Raw genomic sequence first — 11681 nt, 5'->3', positions numbered from 1 at the left:
GCTATTTAACATCTATATGTGCCTCCTTGCCCAGATTGCCCAGTGGCATGGGCTGGGATGTCACCAATATGAGGATGACACCCAGCCCTATCCATTGTTGGACGGCCAGTCTGACTTTAGTTTGGGAGATCTGGACCTAGCATTGCAAGTTGTGGCTGGTGTCAGCGTATTGGAAGCGCAAATAATGACTCAATCCAGAGTTGGCTAGTGCTGAACTATTTACAGTGGTTTATTTACAGCAATATATACATACAGTCCATATAGCACTTGCAGTATCCAATTCTCCAGGCAAACTGACAAAGTGCTTCGCATATAATCCAATTCACAAGAGTGATGAAGAACACACAGACTGTACTGAATATATACGTCTCAGCAGATTGAAGTGCTGACTCATGGTGACAGTAGTCAGGATGATGCAACCTATGCTCTGGTGACTTGTCACATGACACTCCATCTGTCACCACAGATCAAGATGATCTAATAGACTACCTTTACCTTGGCTGTCATCTTGCTTGCTATACATCATAGTATGCTGTCAGCTGGTTGGCTTAAACTGAGTTGATTGAAATTGAATCCAACGAAGACAGAGGTCCTGTGCGTGAGTCGGAGCGGTCCGTGGGTAGGGATCCCACTCCTGACCTTCGATGGGGTGCTGTTGGTGCCAGCGCCAGAGGTTAGGAGTTTGGAAGTGCTCTTGGATGCCTCCCTAATGATGGAGGCCCAGGTAGCAGCCACTGCGAAGTCAGCCTTCTATGATCTTCAGATGATTAGGCAGCCGGTTCCCTTCCTCGAACGCAATGACTTGGCGACAGTTATCCATGCAATGGTCACCTCAAGATTAGATTACTGTAATGCTCTCTACATGGGGCTGCCCTTGTCCCAAATCTGGAAGCTGTAGCTGGTGCAGAATGTGGCAGCCAGGCTGTTGTTGGGAGCACATTCAGCCTGCGCTAAAAACACTGCACTGGCTGCCCATATACCAGATTCGCTTCAAGGTTCTGGTTCTCACCTTTAAAGCCCTTTATGGTCAGGGGCCTACATACCTTTCCCCACATGTTCCCCAGAGAGCACTACAATCAGGGTCCCAAAATTGCTTGGTCCTGCTGGGTCCTAGAGAAGCCAGGTTGGCTTGGACGATGGCCAGGGCCTTTCTCAGTGGCTGCTCCGTACTGGTGGGATGAGCTCCTAGAAGACATTAGGGGCCTGTGGGACCTATTACAGTTCCACAGGCCCTGTAAGACAGAACTCTTTCACCAGACCTTCGATTAGTGAGCCGCACCTAACAAATTAACACTAATACCACCATCAATAGCATGCCTTCTGCCAATACAACCCAGACTGAGATACCATCCGACTGTACCTTTGTATTATGCTGATGCTGCTAATGCCTCACCATCGCTACACGATCTGTACTAGCACTTTATGTTGTGTTTTTATATTATATTATATTGATTCTTTTTTTATCTGTTTAATAAATTTTATGTAAGCTGCCCTGAGCCTGCTTCAGCAGGGAGGGCAGGATAATAAATAAATAAATAAATAAATAAATAAATAGGGAGAGGTGGTCCTGCAGGTATGTTGGTCTTTGGCCACTAAGGGCCTTAGAGGTTAAAACCAACAGCTTGAAACAGATCCAGAATTCTGTCGGCAACCAATGCAGTTGATGCAGCCGTGGCTGAATGAGCACCCACGGAGATGTCACAATCAGCGTGCACGCTGCTGTATTCTGCACTAGGTGCAACTTCTGGGACAGGTACAAGGGTAGGCCTGCGTAAAGTAAGTTGCAATAGTCCAATCTGGAAGTGATCTTGCATGGATCGCTGTAGCTAAGTCATGGGCGGAGAGGTATGGAACCAGTTGCTGTACTTGCCACAGATGGAAAAAAGCTGACTTGGCAACCGTGGTGACCTGAGCCTCCATCAATAGTAAGGTGTCCGGTATCATCCCAAGGCTCCAAACTCTTGGCGTTGGTGTCAGTGACGCCCTACCCAGTGCTAGGAGCCGGATTTCCATATAGTCCCCCACGGCTCAGGTACCAGGACCGCCATCTTTACTGGATTTAACTTCAGCCAACTCTGTTGTAACCAGCCAGCCACAGCCTCCAAGGCCCTGCCCAAAATATCTGGGGCCGAGTCTGGCTGTCTGTCCATTAACAGATAGAGCTGGATGTCATCAGCATATTGATGACACCCCAGCCCAACCCCCCAGATTAACTGGGCAAGGGGGCATATATAGATATTAAACAGCATCAGGGAGAGGATCGCCCCCTGAGGGATGCCGCAATCCAATGGATATTGGGGAGAAATCCTCTCCCCCAGTGCCACCCTCTGACCCTGGAGAAAGGAGGAGAGCCATTGCCAGGCAGACCGTAGCAGGGAGAAAAACTGGAGAAACTGGAGCTAGTAATTTTAAAAGATGTAGTTTAAAATATATCTTGAGATGGATAGCCCAGGCTAGCCCAATCTCATCAGAAGCTCAGGAGGGTCAGCCCCAGCTAGCATTTGAAAAGGATTCCCTCCAAGGAATACCAAAACATGGAGGCAAGCAATGGCAAACTGCCTTTCAATATCTCTTACCTTGAAAACCCTACAGGGTCGCCATGTCAGCTGTAACTTGACAGCAGAAAAAAAAATTAAATGTATTTTAAAACCAGTTTGGATTACTTTCGGTGGGTTTGTGAAGACTTTGGTGGGAACATTGGCTGCAACTAGAGTCGCCAGGGTCCCCCCTGGCCTCCAGTGGGAGATTGTGGGGAAGGCTTGCCAGATCCAGGTTGAGAAACTCCTGGAGATTTGGGGATGGAGCCTGGGGAGGACAGGGACTTCAGTGGGGTACAATACCACAGCATCCATTTTCTCCTCCAAAACATCCATATTCTTCAGGGGGACTGATTTTTGTAGTCTGGAGATGAATTGTAATTCTGGTGGTTCTCCAGATCCCACCTGGAGACTGGCATCTATAGCTGCAATGCAGGCTCACCTGCTATGAAATACATCCCACTGAACTGAGTGGGGTTTTCTCTCAAGCAAGCAGGTTTGGAATTGGGTTGTGTACTGCTTTAACCAACATTAAACAAGTTGTATCTGAAGCACCATATTTTAATAGCTAAGCTAAAGATGGCAAAACCGCCCTCATGGTTATTGAATCAGGTTTGGCAAACCCTCCCACAATTGGCAAATAACTCATTTCCCCCCGGAAATGTGGACCAGCAAGCTCCCAAAGACATATTAGGGTTGCGAACTCTGGCCTGGGACATTTCTGCGACTTGGTTTCAACTTTCAAAAGGCAAGGCATGCCTGCGTGAAAGCGCTGTTTTACACCCAGCGCCCTGTCCGCAACACCCCCGGCTCCGGTTTCCAAACTGCAGAAAACTTTTCCCCGTGTGTCAAAATGCTGTGAGGACAAAACCAATTTGAGCCCAGCTGGTATAACGGGGTTCCCCTACAACGTCCTTTTGTATTTGTACAAACTGTAGGACTTCTATGCGGTGAACCCGGGAAGGCGCTCTAGGAACTCAAGCGGGCGAAGCTGACTCAGCGCCTTTGACGTTTGGAAACCAAGCGCGCCTAGGCAGGCAGGAATAGAAACCGAAACGGCTGGGTTTAAATACACGCCCGAAGCCGAAGTCTCTCAGCCTGGCTCCGGTGTCCTGTCCTCCAGGAGGGTAAACTCGAGAAAACGATTTCGGAGCCTTTTGGGGGACAACGTTTCCGTTCTCCTCGCACAGAGAAAGGATCGGCCAGCCGGAGTGGAAGCAGCAGCAGCAGCAGCAGCGGGGCGAGACCTTTCCCGGAGCGATCCCCGCCTAGAGCGGCGAAAAGGCTTCTCCTCCTCCTGGTAGGGCGCGCACGACCGTGCCCAAGAGCCAAACGCCCGGCATGGCCACGGCCCCTTCCCGCGACGAGACCATCCTCTACCTAGTCTCCTGCTTCAGGCCGAAGATCAGGCGAGGCCTGCAGGTGGTGCAGGTGCTGGACTACATGCCCTGCCTGAGCCGCGAAGTGAAGGAGCACGTCCGAACGGTGTGCGACAACCAGGGCAACATAGCAGCGGCCGACGAGCTCTTGAGAGCCTTGGAGGACGCGCCTCGCCGCCCGCCGGGCTTGTGCCTGGAGTTCTACGACGCGCTGCGACGAGGGGGCTTTCGGGCCGCCGCCTACCTGAACCCCAGCCTGGACGAGCTGCCCACGCCGTCCCTGGAAGAAGTCCACGAGACGGGCACCCAGCTGCTGGAGATCTTCATGGGGAGTTTGGTGGAGAACCTGAGGGCCGTGCAGGTGGCCGAGAAGTGTGTCGCGCAGCGGCTCTTCAATGGCGAGGACTTTGAGAGGGTAGGTGTCCTCGGCAGCAGATGACTGGCCCCAAGGGCGTAGACTTTCCAATTTTCCGGGGGGGGGCTGGGGCTGGGCCAGAGGCATTGCTGTGCTAGGAGCAAGGGTGACTGGAACCAGTCGCCCCCGGGCAGGGGTCTTTTCGTAGAATAAGAGCTGCAGGAGCTCATTAGCATATGCCACACCCCCTGACAGAAGGCCACACCCCCTGACACCACAGGACATGTGTCAGAAGACAGCACACACCGCTCCGGCTCCACTGGACTGTTTTGGATTAATAGCTGGGGGTGAGGAGAGAAATCTGCCCTCACAGGGGAGGGAGAGCCTGTACCTGAATAAAACTCGGTTTTAAAGGTGCCACTGGACTGTTTTGGTTTACTGGCTATTGGGGGGGGGATGAGCAGATCTGCCCTGACAGAGAAGCCAGAGCTGGTTCCTTTATAGAACTTGGTCTTAAAGGTGCCACTGGACTGTTTTGTTTTACTGGCTATTGGGGGGGGGATGAGCAGATCTGCCCTGACAGAGAAGCCAGAGCTGGTTCCTTTATAGAACTTGGTCTTAAAGGTGCCACTGGACTGTTTTGGTTTACTATTGCGTGCTGTGGGCGGTCGGGGGAGATGAGGAGATCTGCCCTGACAGAGAAACCAGAGCTGGTTCCTTTATAGAACTTGGTCTTAAAGGTGCCACTGGACTGTTTTGTTTTACTGGCTATTGGGGGGGGGATGAGCAGATCTGCCCTGACAGAGAAGCCAGAGCTGGTTCCTTTATAGAACTTGGTCTTAAAGGTGCCACTGGACTGTTTTGTTTTACTGGCTATTGGGGGGGGGATGAGCAGATCTGCCCTGACAGAGAAGCCAGAGCTGGTTCCTTTATAGAACTTGGTCTTAAAGGTGCCACTGGACTGTTTTGTTTTACTGGCTATTGGGGGGGGGATGAGCAGATCTGCCCTGACAGAGAAGCCAGAGCTGGTTCCTTTATAGAACTTGGTCTTAAAGGTGCCACTGGACTGTTTTGTTTTACTGGCTATTGGGGGGGGGATGAGCAGATCTGCCCTGACAGAGAAGCCAGAGCTGGTTCCTTTATAGAACTTGGTCTTAAAGGTGCCACTGGACTGTTTTGTTTTACTGGCTATTGGGGGGGGGATGAGCAGATCTGCCCTGACAGAGAAGCCAGAGCTGGTTCCTTTATAGAACTTGGTCTTAAAGGTGCCACTGGACTGTTTTGTTTTACTGGCTATTGGGGGGGGGATGAGCAGATCTGCCCTGACAGAGAAGCCAGAGCTGGTTCCTTTATAGAACTTGGTCTTAAAGGTGCCACTGGACTGTTTTGTTTTACTGGCTATTGGGGGGGGGATGAGCAGATCTGCCCTGACAGAGAAGCCAGAGCTGGTTCCTTTATAGAACTTGGTCTTAAAGGTGCCACTGGACTGTTTTGTTTTACTGGCTATTGGGGGGGGGATGAGCAGATCTGCCCTGACAGAGAAGCCAGAGCTGGTTCCTTTATAGAACTTGGTCTTAAAGGTGCCACTGGACTGTTTTGTTTTACTGGCTATTGGGGGGGGGATGAGCAGATCTGCCCTGACAGAGAAGCCAGAGCTGGTTCCTTTATAGAACTTGGTCTTAAAGGTGCCACTGGACTGTTTTGTTTTACTGGCTATTGGGGGGGGGATGAGCAGATCTGCCCTGACAGAGAAGCCAGAGCTGGTTCCTTTATAGAACTTGGTCTTAAAGGTGCCACTGGACTGTTTTGTTTTACTGGCTATTGGGGGGGGGATGAGCAGATCTGCCCTGACAGAGAAGCCAGAGCTGGTTCCTTTATAGAACTTGGTCTTAAAGGTGCCACTGGACTGTTTTGTTTTACTGGCTATTGGGGGGGGGATGAGCAGATCTGCCCTGACAGAGAAGCCAGAGCTGGTTCCTTTATAGAACTTGGTCTTAAAGGTGCCACTGGACTGTTTTGTTTTACTGGCTATTGGGGGGGGGATGAGCAGATCTGCCCTGACAGAGAAGCCAGAGCTGGTTCCTTTATAGAACTTGGTCTTAAAGGTGCCACTGGACTGTTTTGTTTTACTGGCTATTGGGGGGGGGATGAGCAGATCTGCCCTGACAGAGAAGCCAGAGCTGGTTCCTTTATAGAACTTGGTCTTAAAGGTGCCACTGGACTGTTTTGTTTTACTGGCTATTGGGGGGGGGATGAGCAGATCTGCCCTGACAGAGAAGCCAGAGCTGGTTCCTTTATAGAACTTGGTCTTAAAGGTGCCACTGGACTGTTTTGTTTTACTGGCTATTGGGGGGGGGATGAGCAGATCTGCCCTGACAGAGAAGCCAGAGCTGGTTCCTTTATAGAACTTGGTCTTAAAGGTGCCACTGGACTGTTTTGTTTTACTGGCTATTGGGGGGGGGATGAGCAGATCTGCCCTGACAGAGAAGCCAGAGCTGGTTCCTTTATAGAACTTGGTCTTAAAGGTGCCACTGGACTGTTTTGTTTTACTGGCTATTGGGGGGGGGATGAGCAGATCTGCCCTGACAGAGAAGCCAGAGCTGGTTCCTTTATAGAACTTGGTCTTAAAGGTGCCACTGGACTGTTTTGTTTTACTGGCTATTGGGGGGGGGATGAGCAGATCTGCCCTGACAGAGAAGCCAGAGCTGGTTCCTTTATAGAACTTGGTCTTAAAGGTGCCACTGGACTGTTTTGTTTTACTGGCTATTGGGGGGGGGATGAGCAGAACTTGCATCTCAGCAAAATTCAACACGGCTGCGTGTCTTTGCATAAGTGTGCAAAATGTGAATATGTATTTCAAAAGATCCCTGCGTGTGTGCAGAGATCTTCCTGATCACGGCGGTGATCATTTCCATGGCAAGTGGATTCTTTTTCTTCTCCCTTTTATTTCTGCATTTCTCCCACCCCCTTTCTTTCGCCAAACATTTCAGAATGTTTGCAGAAGATCTCAAACTCACCCCACCACCACCACCAAGGCAATCCTCCAGGGTGCTACAAGCTGTGCGTTTCCTCTCCAGCCAGATTGCCATGACTTGGACCTCCTGCAGGACTTTAGCAGCAGCAGGGAGGGTCTGGCTGAGAGGAAAGGAACTGTGGCTCCTGGGAAACCGGATGCCCAGGAGGAGGAAGGAGCTGGCGCCTAATGTTCCATGGAAGCAGGAACGTGCCAGAGCAGGAAGTGCAGGCAAAAAGCGGAGGAAGCCCTGGCAGGAGCTGCCAAGGGGCTGCCAGGCAGGCAGGGTGGCTGGAGGCGCTCCCTCTCTCACCTCACTGAGGCAGCCAAGCACCCCCCTCCCCCCTCCCCCCCAGGAGCCGGCTTGCTCAAGGTTCCTGCAGCCGCTGGGAACTCCAGCAAGCCAAGGGAAAATAAAGCGCTCCCCTTCCTAGAACCGGGCTCCCCGCAGGCGGGCCAGGAATGACAGCGGAGGAGGCGGGGCGCCCGGGCTCACTTCCAGAGCATAGTGCCACCTTGCTCAGGCAGGAAAAGACCCCTGCCCCCGGGGGAGGCTGAGCACCTTCCTAAAAATTTCGGTGGGGGCTGAAGCCCCGCCGCCCCCCTGAAGATTACGCCGGTGACTGGCCCTAGTACGCCTTCCGAGATTCCCTCCGGGTCGGCTTCCGGGGCCATTTCACACGCCCCTTTAAAAAACAAAACAAAAAACCCGTACGTCTAAGATGTTAGACATGGATGCTTAAAACCCCCAACACTGAAGGATGAAATCGGTGAAGTGATGACACAGTAGAAATTGCTAACTCCTGAAGAAGGTGTTGGTATGTGGGGTTGCCAACTCCAGGTTGGGAAATTCCTGGAGATTGGGAGTGGAGCCTGGGGAGGGCAGGGTTTGGGGGAGTGGAGGGATAATTTCTATACAGCCCATCCTCAAAAACAGCCATTTTCTCCAGAGGAACTCTCTGCAGTCTAGAGATCCCTTGTGGTTCTGAGAGATAGCCACGGCCACCTGGATGTTGACAACCAGTGTTCCTGCTAGACTGAGTTAGTGTGAGCTAGCTCACAGTTTTTAGCTTCTGGCTCACACAAATTTGTCAAAGTCAAATACCTTTAATGGCATAGCAGTAAGATACATAGATATACAATAACACAGTATGGATATTTGGGAACATAATAAACAATATGAATCATTCCTTTATGAGAATAGATCTAACTTTGACTGCTTCGGCAAGAAAATTGGCCACTAAAGCTGTAATATTAGGATTAGTATCCTTTAGTAGATACTGAATAGCTTTTCCCCCTACTAGAACTAAAATTAGGAGGAAATAAAGATGACAACAATTCTTTGGTTATGGCTGAGTGAAATTGACAGCACATTTTTGTCTTTGCTCATGAAGGATGGCTCCAGAGTGAATTAATTTATGCAGTAGCCAAATTGCTTGCTCACAACTTTAATGCCAGTAGCTCACAAAGTAGAATTTTTGCTCACAAGGCTCCACAGCTTAGAGGGAGCATTGTTGACAACCCTAGTATATGGGGCTGGAGCTGGGGAAGAGCCTAGTATGCATGTGGATGGAATCTGGTGGGGCAGGGTGGGAAAGATGCAGGGCCTACCTATGAGCTTCATGCCTTTATATATATATTTTTCACAGTTCTGTTCTTTAAGGAGCTTAACATGGTATACATGATTCTCCCCTGTTCATTTTACCTTCACAGCAACCCTGTGAAATAGGTTAGGCTGAAAGAGAATGGCTGATCCAAGAAGATTGCTCAGTAAATGTCATGGGATGCAGAGATCTGAACCTGGCTGTCCTCATTCCTAGTTCAGTTTCTACAACATACGCTTGATAGTCAGATCAGTACACAACCAACAACAGATTTGTTTAACACAGTCCATGTTCAGCCTAATCCATATGTTAGCACAAGGCAAGAACTGAAAATGAATAACTCCAGAAACCTTTCTAGAATACTGACTTCACAAGTGAAAAGGACAGTTTGTAAATTGGCAACAGTGAGCGCAAAGCCTGCCCAATCAAAATTTGTAAGGAAGTGAGCCAAGCTACAGAGCAAGTGAATTTGTGGCACAGAGAGAAAGAGAGAGAAATCACAACCTCTGCAAAGTGCATTGCTTAGGCCGACTGGTGCAAAATGTGGGTGATTGCAATATCCAGGGCCAGTTAAAGGTTTTTGTGGGCTCTGGGCAAAAAACTATAACCAGGACCCCTTTTTCCTTTAGTACAGTTCCTTCCTCCTGTAGCCATACCCATTCCACTTGGTTCCTCTCCTTTGGCTCTACTTTTTCTTCTTTAACCACTCCCTTTTCCATTTCAGTTTGTTTACCCTGGTAAAGAGCATGAAGACCCCCTCCCCATTATTTGTCCTCACTTCCACTTTCCTGGGTTGCAGTGTGCCTGATGGGAATCTCCCCCCACCCGCCATGTGTTTGAGCCAAGCTATAAAAGTGTTTTTGTTTCTTCCTCTGAGCAAGAAATAGGCTTTGCTCACAGAAGAATGTGTATTTTCTTGGATGTATGGCCCCTTTGATTCACATTATCTTCCATTGACCTCATCCGCCCTCAAAAGCCCAAAGCCCTGCTCTGGTTTGGCTCCATGTAACTTGCTAAGGATTCAAGGATAGCTACAGGCACTCAGGCTGGAATGCAATAGGGTTGCCAGCCTCCAGGTGGGGCCTAGAGATCTTCCAGAATTACAAGTGAGAGGCAAAATGCAGAGGCTGCTGCCGCCTCCCCCCCCCCCATTTCTAACCACCTCCCTCCTTGGCAAAAATAAAGCCAAAAAACCCCTCCTACTTTATGTGCTGCTTATGATGAGACTTGACAGTTGATACAAGCAGGTGGGCTAAGGCACAAAAAGGACTGGGCCCAGGCTTTCCAAGTACTTACCGTGATTCGGCGGGGGACACAGATGTCTTTGCAGGATTATTCCCGCGGGGACAACAGATGCGCCGCACCATGCCATTGCCAGGAAGTAATGCCAGGCGACGCTCTGGTAATGGGGCTGGAAACTCGATGGTACCATCGAGTTTTCAGCCCCATTGCCAGAGCGTCGCCCAGCATCACTTCCTGGCGATGGCATGGTGCGTTACAGGGAGAAATGGTCCAGATGGGGAGCATGTTTCCCCCGCCGGATCGCGGTAAGTACTTGGGAACCCTAACTGGGCCATCTGCTTCAGAGCCCACGGAAGCAACTGCTTTGTGCACCTAGCAAACTGGAAGGGGAAAGCTGGAGAGGAAGACCTTCCCTCATTAACAAAAGCTGTTTCCAGCCACATTTCCACCCCTTCTTTTTCCAACCACCTTTGAAGACTCCCCCAGCAAAAATGAAGCCCTGAAAAGCTCCCACCTTATGTGCTCAGAGGACTCGATGGTTGTCTGGCACAAGCTAGCAGGCTAATGCTTGAAAATGACTGAGCCACGTGCTTCAAGCAAACTGCAAAGGGCACCAAGCAAACTGCAAAGGGAAAGCAGGGGATGAAGGGGATGGAGACTCCTTCCCTCACTGGCAACACCAGGGAAGGAGGAGTGAAGGTAACTTCCTCACTCATTGGCAGAAGCTGCAGTTGGGAGTAGGCCCCCTGGCAGCTCTCATTGGTTAGAAAATGACTCTGGCATCCCTTGAGAGGAATTAGGGGGAGCAGACAGGTGTGGCGGTGTTGTCACTTCCAGCAGAAGACAATAGAGTTTTGGGAGAATCCTAGAGTTTCACCCAGACATAGGGCCTTTCTGCATTCTCATTTTACTCACTTGAAAGTTCCTAGGTTTTTTGGGGAGGTCTATTCCACATGTATTTTGCACTCTAGTGGTCAGTTTGATATCACACACATTTACGTCTGGCATAAACTGCTGTTTTTTTATGCTGGACATAAATGTGTGCAATATTGTTTGTTGTTGTTCAGTCACACAGTCGAGTTTGACTCTTCGCGACCCCATGGACCAGATCATGCCAGGCCTTCCTGTCTTCCGCCGTCCTCTGAAGTTTGCTCAATTTCATGACACTGTCTAACCATCTCATCCTTTGCCGTCCCCATCTTCTTTGACCTTCAATCTTTCCCAGCATCAGGGTCTTCTCCAGTGAGTGCTCCCTTCTCATTTGGTGGCCAAAGTATTTGAGCTTCAGTTTCATTATCTGGCCTTCCAGGGAACAGTCAGGGTTGATTTCTTTTAGGATTGACTGATTTGATCTTCTTGCAGTCCAAGGGTCTCTCAAGAGTCTTCTCCAGCACCATAGTTCAAAAGAATCTATTCTTCACACTCGGCCTTCCTTATAGTCCAACTCTCGCAGCCATACATGACTACTGGGAATACCATTGCTTTGACCATACGGACTTTTGTTGGCAGGGTGATGTCTCTACTTTTTATCATGCTGTTTAGGTTTGCCAT

At 49.9% G+C, this 11681-nt stretch overlaps 1 protein-coding gene across 1 annotated transcript in view; it reads left to right on the top strand.

Moving 5' to 3' along the window:
• Positions 1-3472: 3472 nt before the first annotated feature.
• IFIH1 (interferon induced, with helicase C domain 1) overlaps positions 3473-11681 on the top strand; it is a 55291-nt gene continuing 47082 nt past the window's right edge. Inside the window, exon 1 of the mRNA XM_015426233.1 lies at positions 3473-4331. Within this exon, the coding sequence (XP_015281719.1) occupies positions 3879-4331 (453 nt within the window). The 5' untranslated portion in view covers positions 3473-3878. The remainder of the gene's footprint in view (positions 4332-11681) is intronic.

The sequence above is a fragment of the Gekko japonicus genome, unplaced genomic scaffold, assembly GCF_001447785.1.
Source record: "Gekko japonicus isolate JY-2015 unplaced genomic scaffold, Gekko_japonicus_V1.1 scaffold399, whole genome shotgun sequence".
Taxonomy (NCBI): domain Eukaryota; kingdom Metazoa; phylum Chordata; class Lepidosauria; order Squamata; family Gekkonidae; genus Gekko; species Gekko japonicus.
This window is presented reverse-complemented; position numbering and strand designations above follow the sequence as displayed.